We start from the raw sequence: 17689 nt of genomic DNA, 5'->3' as shown, positions 1-17689 counted from the left end.
AAGGAATGTTACAAGTTAATCAGCTGCTTCTTATTTCAAGCACTAAAAACAGAACATTCAGATAAGTTGTTGAACACTTATGGCAATATCTATTTATATTTAAGCATTTTTTTATGATTTTGGGTCATAACTTTAACATATTTAACATACCAGCATTTCAGTTTTGAACATGCTTAATCAAAATATTTTTCCTTTTGTGTGAATAATGGGCTACATGGGTGGAGTTGATGTGTGGTTTGGAATGGGGGACGTGAAGGGGAACCGCTTGCCCAGGGCGCCATCCATGAAAGAACCGCCACTGTTTCAGACGGAGCTCCATGACGTCAGGTTCAAAGTAAAACTGCAAAAAACAAACAAAATTAAAAATGCCAGATTACTTTGACCTGTTCACAATTAATTAAATATATGTCCGTTTTTTAAAACTTGTGTCAACATAAAAAAAAAAAAAAGTTAAACAACAAAATCGTCTCATTTTTAATAATCTTCAGGTTAGCCTATTTTTCCCTCGGGTAAAACTGATAAGGAGACAAATTACATCAAAGTAAACTTAAATTGTATAGTAAATAAAAATGCGGCGCTTTCAGACGTGAAGAGTCAGACTATTATCTAGTTTAATGAAGCTACTTTAAGTACAGTCATCAAACTTTATATCTTTTAATGTATCACAGAAAGCCCGCGGTGCCTGAAATACTAATCTCAGGGCACAAAAACACAGACAAAGTGACGAAGCTCCACTTCCGCTCTCTGAGTTGGCGCGGAACTTGTGTCCGACTAGAGAAACAACAGGTCGATAACAACTTTACAACCGGAGGAAACTTCAAACTTATCCACTGACTGGTGATCAATTCAAACTCTGGAGACGAATAACATCCGAAATAATTTCTTGGTATGTTAATTTTTCGACTAAGTAACTAGTTTATTTTGGAGGCATACTTGTTATGTTGCAAGCTAACTTCTCTGAATACACCTCACAATGGTAGGAGTGCCATGTTACTGTTTTATTGTTCTATAGAAACCATAGCCGTGAGATAGTTTGCTGTTGATGTCTTCATTAATTAGCTCCGAGGTTTTTCTTCAATGAAGTCATATTTGCGGAGCGCATAGAACAGAAAAATCTTTTATTGTCCAATTCAGTAAACCAGGCGTATCAGCAGGAAGTTGGAGGTAAATGTAATCATGCACATTTTAGCTAAGGTAAGCATGTAATAACAGAAAAATAATAAGAAGAAAGGGAATTGTACATTTAGAAATCATCACCTAAACATTCCTAATGTTCCAAATATGTGTTTATTATAAATAATAAAAATTAGAAAAGGTAGTTATGTACCAATCAACAAACAATAACTGAATGTATCTGATCCAGCTCTGTATTTATAATAGAGGGAGTTTTCAGATGTTTTTTTTTAATACCAAGGACTATAACACATAAAGTAGAGGAAAAATATTTCTTGCTTTTGTATTTTTGATATTAGCACTTTGAAATCCAGCAGAAAAGGAAAGAATAACTTGTATGAGTTATTGAACTCAAAGTCATGCATCAGACTGCATGTTGACTGATGCGTTTATAGATCCAGTTTAGGGGAAATAGGCTGACTATTAATTGCAAATTAATCTCTTTGAATAAAACACACAACGCGATGTTCTTTTTTCTACCCAGGCTTCTGGATTCATCAGGTTGGCTGATGGTGCATAAACCCATTCAGGATGAACTGTGAGCTTTTGGCAACATGCAGCGCTCTGGGTTACCTAGAGGGAGACAGTTATCACAAGGAACCTGACTGTTTGGGTGAGAAACTAATTTACTCAAACATCTAACAAAATGGGCATTCTCTGATTTCGATCGGCTTTCCTTAAACTTTTTCCCCTGTGGTACAGAGAGCGTTAAAGACCTGATCCGGTATTTACGTCATGAAGATGACACTCGTGATGTTCGGCAGCAGCTCGGCGACAGCCAGATTGTTCAAAACGATCTCCTTCCAATTATCGTTCAGTACAGACAAGACAAAACCTTGTTTGACGCCTGCATCAGGTATGATTCTCTACATAGCTTTACTGGTATGGTAATATGTATATTTGTTTACAGTGTATTGATTCGCACAGAATTGTGACGTTGGAATGGTTTTTATGCTGTTGTCTCGTTTCAGGCTCATGGTTAACCTCACCCAGCCTGCCATGCTGTGTTTTGGTAAAATCCCAGATGATCCAGTGTTCAGGCAACACTTCATGCAAGTCACATCTCATTTGCAGGCCTATAAAGAGGTATTTTTTATAACATTGTGTTGTAAACTCTTGAGTACATTGTCCTCTAAGTAAACCTCAGTAATTTGAATTCCTAGGTTTTAGTCTTTACTATATTTTTGCACTTTGTTTCTGTTTCAAGGCTTTTGCCAGTGAGAAGGTGTTTGGGATTTTAAGTGAGACTTTGTACAACCTACTTCAACTGGTAAGTCAGTGATTTTTTTTTTTTGCATAACTATTCATACAAATTGAAAATCTAACTTTTTATCTCATAATAACCACAAACTTCAGTGGTTTTGTGTAAAAGACCAACACAAAGTAGTACACATCTGTGAAGTCCAAGAAAAACACATTGTTTTCTGTTTTTATATAAATAAAAAGCCGAAAAGCGTAACAAACATTCAGAAGGAAGAAGAGTCAACTTTTGTCTAATTTATTTTTGACAAAAGTGAACAAACAGCATCACAAAAGCCAAGAAACACAGCAGACATGCATCTCCTCAAGCTTTGAACATTTCACAAAGCAATATGTGGTCCATAATGAGGTAGTGGAAGAATTAATGCTACCAAGACATGACTGTCCTCTTAAACCGACAGACTAAACAAGGAGAAGTTTAATCTAATGGGAAAATAATCTGAGATAAATCCAGGATTAGGCTGGTTCCTCTACCAGGACGACAACGACCATAAAAATACAGTTAGAGCTGGAATGTTTTAGATCAATCGAATTCATGTGCTACTTTGAATTGATCTGTCATATAAAATCACAATAAAACACACTGAAGCTTCTATTTGTAGCTTGGCAGAAAGCAGAAAAGGTTAGTGGAAGGTAAAAACTCTTGCAAGGCTTTAAAACGCAAACATTTTTGTATTTTCAATACTAAGACAGTTCCGTTTTGTGATGGTTTTCACTGCTTGTCCTGCTGCACCTTCATTCATCCAGGATTGGGAACAAAGACAGGACGAGGACAACCTGCTGATCGAGAGGATTTTACTGCTGGTCAGAAACGTTCTTCATGTGCCAGCAGATCCCTGTGAAGAGAAGGTTTGACTGATAACAGATCCTTTACTCTTTATCTCACCGTTCCTCTCTTTTCTAACTTGTGGTCGTCTCTCTGCTGACAGAAGGTGGATGATGACGCCAGCGTACATGACCGGGTGTTGTGGGCCGTTCACATGAGCGGTTTTGACGACCTGGTCAAGTTTCTGGCGTCTGCCCAGAGCGAGCAGCAGTGGAGCATGCACGTGCTGGAAATTATCTCCCTCATGTTCAGAGACCAGGTGAGGCGTTGAAGGCCTTTCCGCTCTTCATTCATGGACCTGCAGACGAGCTCAATATGATGCGTTTGAATTTTTCAGACTCCCGAAGCGTTGGTGAGCGCCGGTCACGCTCGCTCCGCTGAGGAGAAGCAGAGAGACGCTCAGGAGCTGGAGGCGCTGAGGCAGAAGGAGCAGGCAGAGAAACGCTCTCGCACGCTGCAGAGAGGAACCAGGTAAAGACAAACTGATGAAACAACAGTAAAAGTATCCTGCAGTGATGCTCCAGGTGACTGAAAGTTGATCAGGTTATTTCCCCGCTTTGTTAAATGCATTTCAATTGAAAACTTTTCTATTTCTTCATTCTCTAGATGAAGAGAATGAAACATTTGATGCTCCTCATTTTTAGTTTAGTATAAATCAGATTAGAATCAAACTCTTTGATGCATCAGTGGGAATAACTTTCTAATCCCTTCATTTTAAATTGGATTTAAAACGTCTGCCTCCATTTAAGATCTTTCAGGACATTTACCAAGCAAACATTTCATTGTCAGTGTTTGCTTTCTGACTTTTAAGGACTGAAATAAAACCGGAAAGCAACGGCCTGAAATATATTACTATGTTTAGTGAATGTACATAATTTGTTTCCATTTTTAAATTAATTTATGGACATTAATTCCCTTTCTGATAATATGATGATTTATTAAGAGGCACTATGGTTTATCTTCATGCACTTGTAGAAATAACATTAAGATTCATTAAACACAATCAGTTACTTGTATGCAAAAACAATAATTTATGTCTTTAAGTCTTAGTTAATGTATTTTCCATGATGACTTTCAGGTGGTACAGCACAGGATATTATTTACTTGTGATAAAATTGTTGAGGATTGTGACATTGATTACAATAAACCTTTAATTTCCAGACACTTGGCATCCTTTACCATATCCCAAGGATCTTTAGATATACTGCAGCACATATTTTTCATGAGTTGTGAGTTTTGTGTTGCTGTTTCTTCCAGACATTCTCGCTTTGGGGGATCTTTTGTGGTTCAAGGCCTGAAAGCGATCGGGGAGAAGGACGTGATCTATCACCGAAATCTAAACAATGTGAGTCACCAACCATACAAGCCCTCTCCTCTGCAACGAGATGAGAAGTGAGCAGCAGCTCATGTCTTTGGTTTTGATTTTGCAGTTCAAATGTTATACTCACGACCTGGGAAAAGCAGTGAGGCGTGTTCCTAAGAGAAACCGGCAGGCCCAGGACTGCAGGGACAAACGGCGCTCAGCGCTAAACGTTCGGCTCTTCCTGCGCGAGTTCTGCGTGGACTTCCTGGAGAACTGCTACAACCGACTCATGTACCTCGTTAAGGTCAGTGATGTACTGTAGATGTTTCATTGATGCATGTTTCACTTCCACATGATGGTGACACAGTTAATACCTGTGGTGAACCGAGAAACTTTTAACTTGTTTGGAGAACAGTAGAGATGTGTTATTTCTTTCTCATGTATTTCTTTGCTCACTTATGTCTTTGGGTCTGGTATTTAACCACTATGAAAATATCTGCTGTAAGAGTGTTTACTTTGTTTTATTACTTATTTATATATTTTGGAAATTTACAGTTTATGCATTAAAACTGGATTGAAATTGACCAAAAATATCTGACAATCTGAGTTTGGGAAAGTGTGATATTAATAAAAATGTACAGACAAGCAAGTTTTTTTTTTTATAAACGTAGATTTATTATCATTCTGCTTTTAAGTGTAGAATTATTGTAAATCTTTTTTTTAACAGTGAAGTGTTGTTTTACTAAGAGCACAGCATTCTCTTTTTTTTGCTACAATTAAATTACAAATAAAAACATGAAAAAATTGTGACTTCTGAACAGAAATATACATATTTACTTTCGCTTGATTTTATTTTAAATAAAACATTTTAATGATTCACACTATTATTTATATTTCTATCAATTCCAGGAAAGTCTAATCCGCGAACAAACGCAGCAACACGACGAGACCTATTACCTCTGGGCGCTCAGCTTCTTCATGGCCTTCAACCGTGGCAACGGTTTCCATGCCGACCTCGTCTCAGAGACCATGTCTGTTCGTACATTTCACTTCATTGAACGCAACATTACCAATTACTATGAAATGTTGCTAACGGACCGCAAAGAGGCGACATCCTGGTCCCGCAGGTAAAATCAGCTGGACGGATCACAAAAAGGACAAATTCATGAGGAATAATCAGATTTTTTTCTGACATGTTCAAACCTCTTGTTGTTTTCAGGATGCATCTCGCTCTAAAGGCGTATCAGGAACTTCTGCTAACTGTGAACGAAATGGACCGCTCTGCCGATGAAGGCATCCGTCAGAGCTCCAATGTCATTAAAAGTGAGATGTTATATAAAAAATAAGTCAAATTAGGAGGGCAGGTGTACAAGCACACATTTTTTAAATCACAATAGATCATTTATATTTACATTTAGATATGGCGTACTTTTCTTACAACTTTTTATAGCACAGAGTACTTTACAAAAATTAGGAGCGAGCCTCCACTCTGCCAAAAACCAAAATAATAACAAAATAATAGCAAGAAGCTAAAATGCACTGAATTATGTGTAAATGTGTCATTGTAGACCGGATAAAATGCTATTATTTTTATCGACATTGTAGCACATATGAATATGAACAAAATAAAACTAGAACAATTATTAAAATATTTCTAAAACTAATCAAATTAACATCAGCTAAAATTATACATCATTGTTAATTGTATTTAAATTAAACAAACATGATAAAATAAATCAAATATAAATATATTATTTCTCATCTAAAACCTAATTTAAAAGTCAACTGACAGCATAATGTGTTATTAACTTCTTTCTGAGTTTATGGATGTTATATAAAAAATAAATTATTCTAGTTTTTGTGTTCAAGGAAAATCTTAAAATTAGTGAAGACTGTTAATTTGAATGAATAACAAATGTAAAGCTCAGTATTTATTATGGAAGATAGCATAATTATACATAAGGGGCGTGCTGTGGTGGCGCAGGGGGTTAGCACGCCCCACGTTTGGAGGCCTTAGTCCTCGACGCGGACGTCGCGGGTTCGACTCCCGGTCCCGACGACCTTAAAATGGCGCCGGCTCGGCTGCCTGCAGACGCAGCTCCCGTCGTGTGTGTGTTAATCTGTGTATAAAAAATTCTTGCTGTAACTGCGAAATAATTTCTCTGCTTGGATGAATAAAGTAATTCTTCTTCTTAATTGGGCTGAACTCTTAACACAAGATGAATTGCTTTAAATTTGGCCTTTACTATGTGTGAAATATGCATCAACCATCTTTGATGGGGTATCATGTCGTGCAGTGGTCCCCAACCTTTTTAGTACCGCGGACCGGTTAAGACTTCGCAAATTTTCTACGGACCAGGGGGAGGGGGCTGCGCATCTGGAAAAGAAAGGCCGATGCTGCTTGTGGGCTCAATGTTGCCGCGCAAGATGTAACTGACAGAATCCAGTTAAAGGATTTTCAAAAGAAAAGATCCTCCAGACTCAATACATAACATGGAAATATTTAATTATTTCTTGCGCGGCCCGGTACCAATTGGTCAGCAGAGCGGTACCGGTCCGCGGCCCGGGGGTTGGGGACCACTGATTTAGAGCACCTTTGCTTCGTAAAGACATAAGACATGCTCAGGTGAATTTGTGGCAGTGGTCTAAAGGCAGTTAAAACTGTAGAAAAAAAGCTAAATTAATCAATTTTTAAAACTTGGCAGCATTCTCAGCCTTGCTTTGTATTTTATTGTTTACTGATATCTGAAATCTCCTCATAAAGGCAACATCTTCTACCTGATGGAGTACAGAGAGATTTTTCTGACCTTGCTGAGGAAATACGACGAAACCAAGCAGCCTCACTCCTACCTCAAAGACCTGGTGGAGTCAACGCATCTCTTCTTACGAATGCTGGAGCGCTTCTGCAAAGGCCGGAAGAACTTAATCGTTCAGGTGAGTTGTTCTTTGTTCCTGGTGGTTTTTTGGATAGCTTGGAGCGTCTTTGAGGTGTTAATGTTTTCATCCTTCATGTCTTCAGAGGAAGAAGGTGAGGCGGAAGAAGTCTCAAGGTAAAAAGAAGCAACCGGCTCAGGAGTCGAGTCCAGAAGTGCTGGAGGAAACTTGGAAGATTGTTGAGGAAGAGCTGAGGGCGACTGAGTTTCAGGTTGGTGCCAGAACTGGCCTCCAGGGGAGCAGTAGCCAAACGTTAATCTGTTCATAAGTAATCCAGTTTTCTGACAAAATGAGCCACTCAACATGTTAGCTAAGTTTTGTCCTCTGGTTTTAGGTGTCGGCATCGTTGACTGAAAGCATCGTGCCTTTTGATGCTGCGTCAGAAACGCCTCTGGAGGAGCAGCGAACTGAGGCCATGGTTCGGGTGCAGGACGCTCTGCTGGCCCGACTGGGACCTGAAGCTCTGGCGCTGCTGCGGGCCGCCAGGTCTGGACCACATCCATGTTTCAATTAACTGATCTACAACTCAGTCTTTGAAGCAAACTTTAACTAAATTCATTTTAAAGTGACATAAAAACAAGAAGCAAGTTGTCATATTTAAAACTTCAAATAATCTAAATAAACTGTTCATCCTTCACGATCACAAATTTTGCTGGACGCTAAATTGTTCCAATAATTATTGCATTAAGTTACAATTTGGTTATTGAGAGAGGATTTTTGAAGTGCTATATTGATAATAGCATAATGAAGCAAGTTTGTGCTTTCAAAGATCAATAGAATTAAATTTTGTAAAAAGAAAAAATCTCTTTACATGATATTTGAAATATCCAAAGTAAAACACAACAACAGAAGCCATGAATAAAATGGATTATGAAGTTTCTGTAAACAAAATTGCCCATCAAAAGATATTAAATCATTAGAGTGGAAATTATCAGGCTCATTTTTAATTTCTCATGTGATTAATTTATATTGCAACAGACTTAATTATCAGAATATTATTTACATTTTCTTTTCAACCAGAAAGGCATCCATTTATGTAACTGAGTGTATTTTCCTGCCTCGTTCAGGGAAGTATGGCCAGATGGAGATGTGTTTGGTTCATCTGACGTTGAACCAGAAGAAGAACTGGATCTTCTTAAACAGATCTTCCAGGCCAACCTGCCAAGTGAGCCTTTAACGACATGTTCACCCCCGTTTTCACCTGTACTCTTATTTTAATTTTGACAACTTTTGTTCTTGTGCGTCAGGGCCTCCTCCTGAGACGATTGCTGAGGACGATGATGAAGGAGCAGAATTGGAAGAGGAGGAACTAGAATCTGTCCAGCTTTCTGAAAAAGAGTTCAATATCCTAGACTTTATCAAAAGGTGAGGAACGGATCAAAGTTTCTTCTTTACGCTGAATTTAAGGCTGCCTTCAATCTGCTTCAAAAAAGCAATAAAACCTTATTTTGTGAACATCAAGAGTACAGTAGTTCCTTACTGGAGTAAAGTATTCCTGATTTACTCTGCCTGGCTCAAGTTGGCATCTTAAACCTCAACTAAAGGAGGCCCAGACAATGCGTGCATTCAACCCACATAGAGTGTATCTATTTATTTGGCTTCGGAAAGACATTTCAAGGTCTTGGTTAGAAGATTTCACCTCTTCTGTTTGCTGTTACAGGTTTGCCAACCCCAGCATCGTGCGTTCGTATCTTCTCCTCTTGAAATCCTACTCGAAGAACACGCCTCACACAAACCACTGCGTCGCTCGGATGCTGCACCGCCTGGCCGTCGACCTCAAGATGGACGCTCTGCTTTTCCAGCTGTCAGTCTTCCACCTTTTCAACAAAATCCTGAATGATCCTGCCGCAGACGCTTACAAGGTGCAGTAATTTAATTTAGTTCTTTTTTGTTTCTTTCTTTCTTTTACTTTTTTCCTTCTTTTTTGCTTCCTTCTTTACTTTTTCTTTTCCCTTTTTTGTTTGTTCTTTGTTTCTTTCTTCCACTTATCCTTTCTTTCATTCTTTACTCCCCTCCTTACTCCTGCATAAATTTTCTCTTCTTCTTACATTTCTTTTTTCTTTCCTCACTATGCACTCCCTTACATTATTCTTTCCTTTGTCCTTCCTTTCGTCCTTTTATCTTTCCCTTGTGTCCTTCATTTTTTTGTTCTTATTCTTCCTTCCATCCATCCATCCATCCATGTTCAGTTTGTGAAGCCTTCCTATTGCAGAAATATCAGCCATCAATCCACAGTGAACTTTAATATTTGATATAATATAATTAATATAAAGGACTGAAGCCTCTGCATAGTTCAGTCTGGAGTGAATCTCTGGGAATCCTGGATATGAAGCCGATCGTAGTTCATATTCTGGTGTCTAATCTTTTCTCCTTTCCCTTCGCAGGAACTGGTGACCTTTGCCAAGTTTGTGCTGAAGCGCTTCTTCGCAGTGGCAGCTCAGAACAACAAGGCTTACGTTGAGCTGCTCTTCTGGAAAAATGTGGGCGCTGTGCGTGAGATGACCGAAGGCTACACTAAAGATGGGTGTGTGCTCTGCTTTGTTTGCATTTATGAAGTGTGTGCCTAATCTGATGCAACTATTAATCCCTAATCTAACGAGTAATCTGTCATTGTAATGAAATATTTCAGAGAGGGAAAGAAGCCATCTTGGACTGAAGCGGAGGAAGAGGAGCTGCGAAGGCTCTACATGGAGCATCTTGACTCTGAAGGTTTACTTTTTTGCAGCTCAAACTTTTTTTTTTCTCGGTTTGTCGTCTTGAAAATGACCAGACCAGGCTGACCTCTGAACTTTAACCCCTGACTGTTAATTTTTTGCGTATAGTGCCAGACATCGTGGAGACGGTCATCCAGTTGCTAAGCAACAGCAACCGCACACGGCGGCAGGTGGTGACCCAGCTGGTGCACATGGGTCTGGTGGACAATGCTAAAGAACTGAAGAAACAAAAGTATGCAGTCGGATTTATTTCTATCAAAAAGTGTGTGTAGAAAAACTCAGAAAGCTTTTTTATTATTTTTCTAAAGGAAGGGCACTCAGATCGTTTTGTGGACTGAGGAGCAGGAGCAGGAGCTGGAGATGCTGTTTGAGGAGTACAAAGACTCTGATGGTATTTGGAGGCTTCGTTCTCATCACTATGCAAACTGTTTGATTTCCCGCTGCCTGTCTGTGTTTTCTGTAGCAGTTCCTATCTGGGATTCGGCTTTGACAGGTGAATGATTTTAAAGTGATTGTGTTGACACAGATGTTCTGGGGGACATCATGAAGAAGCTCACAGCCAAGCGCTCTCGAGCACGCGTTGTGGACAAGCTGCTGAGTATGGGCTTGGTGTCCGAGAGGCGCCAACTTCACAAGAAGAGAAGCCGCAGCTCTCACGGAAAAAGCTCCTGGAAGAGCTCCGGAAAGGACATGGTAGGTTTCCTTAGGTCTGCTTTCTAAAGGTATAAAAAACAAACAAATCATCTACCAGAAACTCACTGATTGTATCTTCTATGCAACACATTCCTGTTTGTATGAGCCTTAAGTCCAGTTATGTATTTTATTATTAAATGCTTAATTTGTTTTGCAGACTGAGGAAGACTTCTTGGCTGAACTAACTCAAGGCCTTGCAGATGAAGCTGCGGATGAAGACGACGAAGATGAAACCGAGGATGAGTCTGCGGATAGTGAGGAAGATGAAAATGAGAGAGAAATACCACAACCTGTTAGAAAAAGGAGACAAGACTTTAACCTGACAGCCGAGCGCAGAGCAGACATCAGGTCCATGGTAAAGGCTCTGCAGCAAGAAGGTAAGATTAAAGCTGCCCATCGTTTTTTTTATTTTTAAGGTTTTCCCATGTTTTTTTTCTTCAAGTAATGATTAAAACATAATATAATAAATTAGTGTAGCATAGAAAATTGATTCTGTTTCTTCAGCTGAAGTCTAAATTGTCATATTTTGTCTTATCAAAGGTTTGTCTGGACCGCTGTTGTGGCTGCAGAACAGTTTAAACAAGACAGCAATAGATAGAAATGATGATTGTGAGTATGACTGATTATTCAGACGGATTGTTCTCATTAAATCTTGCAACATTCATGAAAAAAGTTCATTTATTTAATGCTGCTGCTGCTGCTGCTGCCCTGTTTCCTTCCCCCAGGTCCGTTCCAGCCGGTTCCACTTTGCCCTTTCTCAGAGGAAAATGAAGACGCCATGGAGAACAGGAACTTCCTGAAGCTGCTGAGCAAACTGGGAATCAGGCCACCTGAAAATGAACAGGTGGGTTCACGTGTACAGTGATTGTCCATTATTAGAAACATTACTATTTCAGCCAGTAATTATGTAGTTTCTTTTTTGTTCTATTTTCTGTTATTTATGTTGTCATACAGTAAATAAATTTAAATTGCAATAATGAATTTGCCTCTTTCATAATAATGGCTAGAAATAGGAATTAGTTGATGGATGGATTTTTCTAGTTTATTTGTTTTTGCTTTATTTAATGCATAAGTAAATAAGTTATAACAACTAAATAAATTATTTGAATATGTATTTTTTAATTTAAAAAATACATTCATTCAACATTAGTTTATATTTACATCTTTTTAAATTAATAAATGAGTAAATTCATGGTTTTCTCAGGAAAATTTGCTAAGCCCTTTTCTCTGGGTGCCAGGCGTTCATCCAGTGGTCTGCTGTGTTTTTGATTTTAAAATTTTTTAATTTGACAGGAAATTTTAACATATCACTTGATAATTATGTGTTATTGGAAGACTGGAAGTTTAATACCTAAACACCAACTAGAAAATCTTTTTTAAAAAACAAAATAAATCAATAAACAATGCTTAGCCTGATGGAGACGCAAGTAAAGCCTGAAATATATAACTGCTCCCAAAGAAATGAATTAATTAAGTATTTTAGTCATTGAAAAATAATATCAATTATTAAATAAATGCAATTGGGTTTTTTTTTCTAAATTCTGTTTAAGTATTTACAAATTTATGTCCATTTTTTAAAATGTGCTTCACATCATTTCTATCTTTTTTCTGTCTTTCTTTTTTGTAATTAGGAAACTTTCTGGAGGATTCCAGAAAACATCAGCACATCTCAGCTTTGCAGTGTGGCTGCAGCATTGACCCCTGGAGAGGACGAACCTGAACACTCAGAGGAGCAGCAAGGGCCCAGAGAGTCACCAGAAGAACCACAGGAGCAGGCCGAGGAAGAAGAGGAGGACGATGAAGAGAGAGAACAGAGAGCTCAGGCTCTGAGAGCTCTGCTGCTGGCACGCAGCAGGAAGAGCCACTCTGTAGAGGATGCAGGTACAGATGGCGGATCCGTCCTCGACTCGGTTTTGCGTCGTTTCTAACACGACGCAAAACCTCCATGGCCGTTTGCTTTGTCTCGTTTAACTGTGCATGTTGTGGCTGAGGAAAATCAACTTTAAGCCGCAACACAAAACCACAGAGTTAAATATAACTATGCAAATCGACTCTGTTCCCCCGGAGACGTGGCAGATTAAAATAAAGGAAAATCTAAAGCAGCAATTCTGATTAAGCGATCTTTAATGGCTCTATAAAAAAACTGCATCTAAATAAACGTCCCTCCAGAGTATTAGAGGTAAAAGCTCCCCGCTGGAGGTGTTTATTATATAAAAGAGGAAAAATCTTCCTAATTTCAAAGAAGTAGAACATTACACGTTCTCTCTAAGATCATCTGTCGATCATTTTGTTGCTTTGTGTTTTAGGTCTGGTGTCAGACTCGGCTCCTGCTGGTGAAGCAAACAGTCTAAGTGAGAGGTAGCTAATCACCATGACGGTACTTTTTATGAATAAGTTTTTTGAATGTTGTTCATTTTCACACATTTCGTTCTGATCCAACAGATCCCAGGAGAAGATGCCAACCAAAAGAAGCAGAAACAGGATATTGGATGATGATGATGATGATGATGAAGAGGAGGAGGAGGAGAAAGGTATTGGTGTTTCTGATGTTAATTTTCAACAAACAATATTTGCAGGAACAGCTAGTTATGGATTTTCTCATAGTTTTCTGAATATACTGGAACAGTATATTAAACTGGAGTTGTTTTAATCCAAACTGAAGATGTTCAGTTAGAGAAAAGGTGATGTAACACGTTTTACTCTTCTGATCAGACCAATTAATAGAATCCATATTATTACTTTAATTTGTCCAAGCTGCAACATTTGAGTAACGCACCCCTAATTTATTAATTAATTTATTTTTACAGACAATGATTCTTCCAAGGCCATGGATGTTGATACAAATAAGGATGCAGATTCCGACACGGAGGATTTCTCTGCTCCCGTGAAGCGGAGGAGGAAGATGGCCGTAATAGACGATGAAGAAGACGAAGATTAGTGAAAGTCTTTAATGGACCAGATACAGGCAGGTCCCTCATGTTACTTGGAGGGGATTCAGTCCTCTGGAGGCCTGAACAGCAGACCAGATTATTGGAATCCCAAACAGCTTGTTTATGATGTAAATATATATATATATATAAATTATGTGAACCTGTAATTCATGGTAAAACTTTAGAGAATTTGGTTGTTTCAGCTTTTTATAATTCTGTAGTTATAATTCTCTGTTCTCTGTCATTGTAACTTCTTAGAGTTAATCGTTCTCTGTAAAATTGTTTCAAATTCAGTTATCTTTAAAAGTTTTCCCACAGCTAAAAGTGCTTCTTTTCACATGTACAATTTTATGCGTCTGTAAAACTGTTAAATAAAACAACTTATCAGAATAAAAAAGCCGCTCTGCTTCTCACATTGTGCGACACAGAATTTGAACACTAGGAGGCAGAAATGTTTGCCCCTTTTTCCATTTCAGTGCATGATTTAAGAACAACTTTGTCTCAACTATACGCTGAATCAATAAATTATTAACTGTATTCCTGATTTGTTTACTAAAAAGTTTCATTTTGCAGATAGAAAGTTTAAAAAAAAGTAGAGCAGAAATCAAATAGCTTCAAAGTAATTTTTTTTTCTGCAACCTCTGCTAGATTTTCTTCGATTTTTTTGCCTCACACGTCTGCAGTCACCACGCAGTGTTGTCAGTTTTCCTTCTGGGTCGGAGGCGGTGTGTTGTCGTCACATCTGGACTGCATTAGTGACTTCCTGTCACAACATCTGCTCTGCCCCCGATTCAAAGGAGACCTGGAAATGGTGTTATTAGACGAGCACAGTAATGAGTGGGGTAATGAATTCACATGGCTGGCCGTATATCACTTGTTCTGTATTGGGAAGGTTTCAGAGTTTAATAAATATGGTGACTCGTCCTGTGTGAACAGAAATGCTGCAAGCTGGATTTTCCATGTGGAAAAAAAAAAGGCTTTTAAAGGTCATAAAGTCCAACTTCTACTGAATAGATTTATAGATTAGGTGAGTTCTGAGAGCAATTAGTTGCACTGGATTTAATTTAGGGGTAAAATGTTAAAGATGGAGGAAAAGATGCATACCATACTCAGATTTTTTTACTGGAAAACAATTATTGTAGTTGTAAGAAAATGTGAAAATGTTTGAGGGATAAAGAGGACATTGCAAACTAAATGTTTTTGTTTGTTTGGTTTCTTTTGAGCAAATTTAGACCATTAGCCTTACAGAAGTCCATAAAAAAACTGTTGAGAAATCAATCATAATGTTGCAGTTAAAGTGATTTTACATGTGGGCAGCAAAACACTGGAAGGCACTTGTTATTTCAAGTCAAAGCAGAGGTTACATGAACTAGGCCACATAGAAATTCCACATTGCCTTGGGTTAGTTCTCAGGGAACCGTGCCAGGTTTTTCATTTCACAGGTAGAGAATTTATTACTAAATAATAATTTGCCTTCTCCAGAATAGGAATGGAAATTTCCCTTTACTCTCTTGGATTTCGTAAAGAGTTTCATGTTGAAACACACCTTAAAGTCACGCTCATACTTTCCATCTGTCTGGTTTCTGACAGACGCAGCAATCTAATTAATACTGAACTGCTTAGTATGAGGAACTTGTCTCTTAAAAATGAAGATTAGAAAATTATACGAGTAATATTTTCTTGAATACTGTAATAAGAGATTTCGTTTACTAATAAATCCAAAGTAAAATGCAGTTAAAGGAATTTGCATATCCACTTTTACATATCTACTAGTTAACTAACTACTTATGTGAATGGTAAATATTTAATAAACTATACATTGGCAGGTATAGAGCATTGTTTAAATGATTAGAAAAGACTAAAACGCACATTTTCTTGCCAAATAGTAATTATAACAGCTTTTGAAAAGCCTTTTAAAGCTCCTTTGTAACTGTTTATTACTGAATCATTATGTGTTAAAGTTATAAGGAGAAACAGCATTATTTATTTATCTCATAAAAATATACCATAAACTGCCGAATACTGTCCAAAACCCATTAAGTAATGATATTGTGCAATCACATATTTAACATTTAAGATTAGATAATATACTAACTTCATGCATATGCTGAGCGAAGGAGCCACGCTCTTAGGTTTTATTCATCAGGTACCTTCATGAGGTTGTTTGTGAACTCGAACAACCACCTCCTGTGAGTCTGGCAGACGCTGCGAAGGAAAAGTGTTTCTACAGCCAATCCGTTCAGCTGCAGTTCATTTCTGATCGTACCAGTGCAATCTGTAGGGGTCCTGCCTGCAGCTTTTTACTCCCCGCACCCATCGAAAGACAAGCTTTAATACAAAACATAATAAAATAGCATTGATTAAAATGTCCAGCTTTGAATTCCAAATCCTGTATTATTGACCCAACATGACTCTTATTGAGACTGACTGAAGTGAGTTTTATAAATGAGGCCCTTATTAAAAGAGTGCTGATTGCCAAATGCCGTCATTTGTTCATAATGCTGTTGCATAATGAACAAATGGGGGCAAAGCACATGGCTTTCCCCGAAAATGCAGGCTCATGAATCATTTTAAAGACAATTGAATCCTACTAGATGTTTTCAAACTTTCACTCACTATGCCATCTAACTGATTAAATCAATGTTTTCAAAAGCTGCTAGCTTCAAAGACCCAGATAAGACGCTGATTACCCAAATTGTGTTTGGAATCTTTTTAGTCTTTGTTGCCAGATTATAGCCTGCCAAGACAGAGATCTTAATTATCAGAAAGTGTAATTGTTAAGCTACTAACCCAGCGTTATCCTCTGTATTTAAATTCATCTAGTCGAAGCAATCTTCCTCAGAGTGATCCTAAGCCATAGTAAACAATGACTTAGGGCCCCAATGACAGTTATGACACAAATCAGTTGAGCAAATGTTTGAGTAACACATCTGTATCACTCATCCATCCTCTCTTAAATGTTTTTGCAGAATTGTGGCCGTTTTTGGTCACCAGACAGGAAATGGGCAGAAAGAGAACGGGGAACGACATGCAGTAAAAGTCTCAAAGTTGGGGATGGAACCCAAGATGGCCGTGTTGATCACTATAACTCCTGTCTTGGCTGTACAGGCAATCGTAGTCAAGGAAGATGAATTGGGCTTCCAGCTAATAATGTGTCAAGTAGATTTGCACCTAAGTATTTCAGCTACCTAAACTGCATTTTCTGTCGCTTATTTAAAATATGTATGAATCCGCGAATAATGAATCTTGAGAAGCTGATTTTTGTGTTCTTAGTTTTGTGAAAGGACCCCCTTCAAATCAAATTCTGTTTAAGGCCCCATAAAATCTTGGGCCGCCCCTGGCTAACTTAACTTAACGCTATTTAAAAGTTTAATCAGAGAACAATGGCTTGAATTAAATTAGCAGCTGATAACCCAATCAGTCCACCATTGTTCCCTTCAGATACAACAAGAGGTGAAAAGTGATTTCAGTAGCCTGTTGGGGCAGCTAGCCCTGCAGGCTAAAGCCCCCCGGCTCCCCAACGGTCCAACTGCCGAGGCTGGATGCTGGTAGGAAGGGGAAGATTACCCCCGAGGCGCGGGGGGCAGGAGGAGGAGGAGGGAAAAAACTTTTCTCTCTTTTGTTGTGCTATTTATTTTAGAAAAGGGAGGAGAAAAGAAGCTGTGTTAAGATTTTATTTTTTCCTGCTTTCAGAGCGGCAGGTCTGGACTCCTGTTGAGTCCCAGACGGAAAGTTTAACGGTTATGAGCAGAAAGCGGCTCCGACCTTCGTCACATCTGCCGTCAGAAGAAGAGAGAGAGAGGGGGGGAGAGAGAGAGAGAGAGAGAGAGAGAGAGGGGGGGGGGGGGGGGAGCGG

At 38.5% G+C, this 17689-nt stretch overlaps 1 protein-coding gene across 1 annotated transcript; it reads left to right on the top strand.

Moving 5' to 3' along the window:
- The first annotated feature begins 759 nt into the window (after positions 1–759).
- timeless (timeless circadian regulator) lies at positions 760–14317 on the top strand. The gene is made up of 30 exons (XM_014470712.2): positions 760–886; positions 1658–1786; positions 1876–2029; positions 2145–2259; positions 2381–2443; positions 3181–3282; positions 3363–3518; positions 3597–3730; positions 4517–4604; positions 4690–4866; positions 5472–5689; positions 5782–5885; positions 7327–7496; positions 7582–7707; positions 7831–7982; positions 8564–8661; positions 8744–8861; positions 9157–9358; positions 9881–10020; positions 10126–10205; positions 10319–10442; positions 10519–10601; positions 10737–10903; positions 11061–11280; positions 11444–11512; positions 11629–11747; positions 12535–12784; positions 13210–13261; positions 13346–13434; positions 13711–14317. Exons 2-30 carry the CDS (start codon positions 1705–1707, stop codon positions 13839–13841), a joined length of 3783 nt encoding a protein of 1260 aa, XP_014326198.2. The 5' UTR covers positions 760–886; positions 1658–1704; the 3' UTR covers positions 13842–14317.
- The last annotated feature ends 3372 nt before the right edge of the window (positions 14318–17689 follow it).

Source organism: Xiphophorus maculatus, chromosome 20, assembly GCF_002775205.1.
Source record: "Xiphophorus maculatus strain JP 163 A chromosome 20, X_maculatus-5.0-male, whole genome shotgun sequence".
Taxonomy (NCBI): Eukaryota; Metazoa; Chordata; class Actinopteri; order Cyprinodontiformes; family Poeciliidae; genus Xiphophorus; species Xiphophorus maculatus.
The sequence above is the reverse complement of the archived record's forward strand: the minus strand, read 5'-3'. Positions and strand labels throughout refer to the sequence as shown.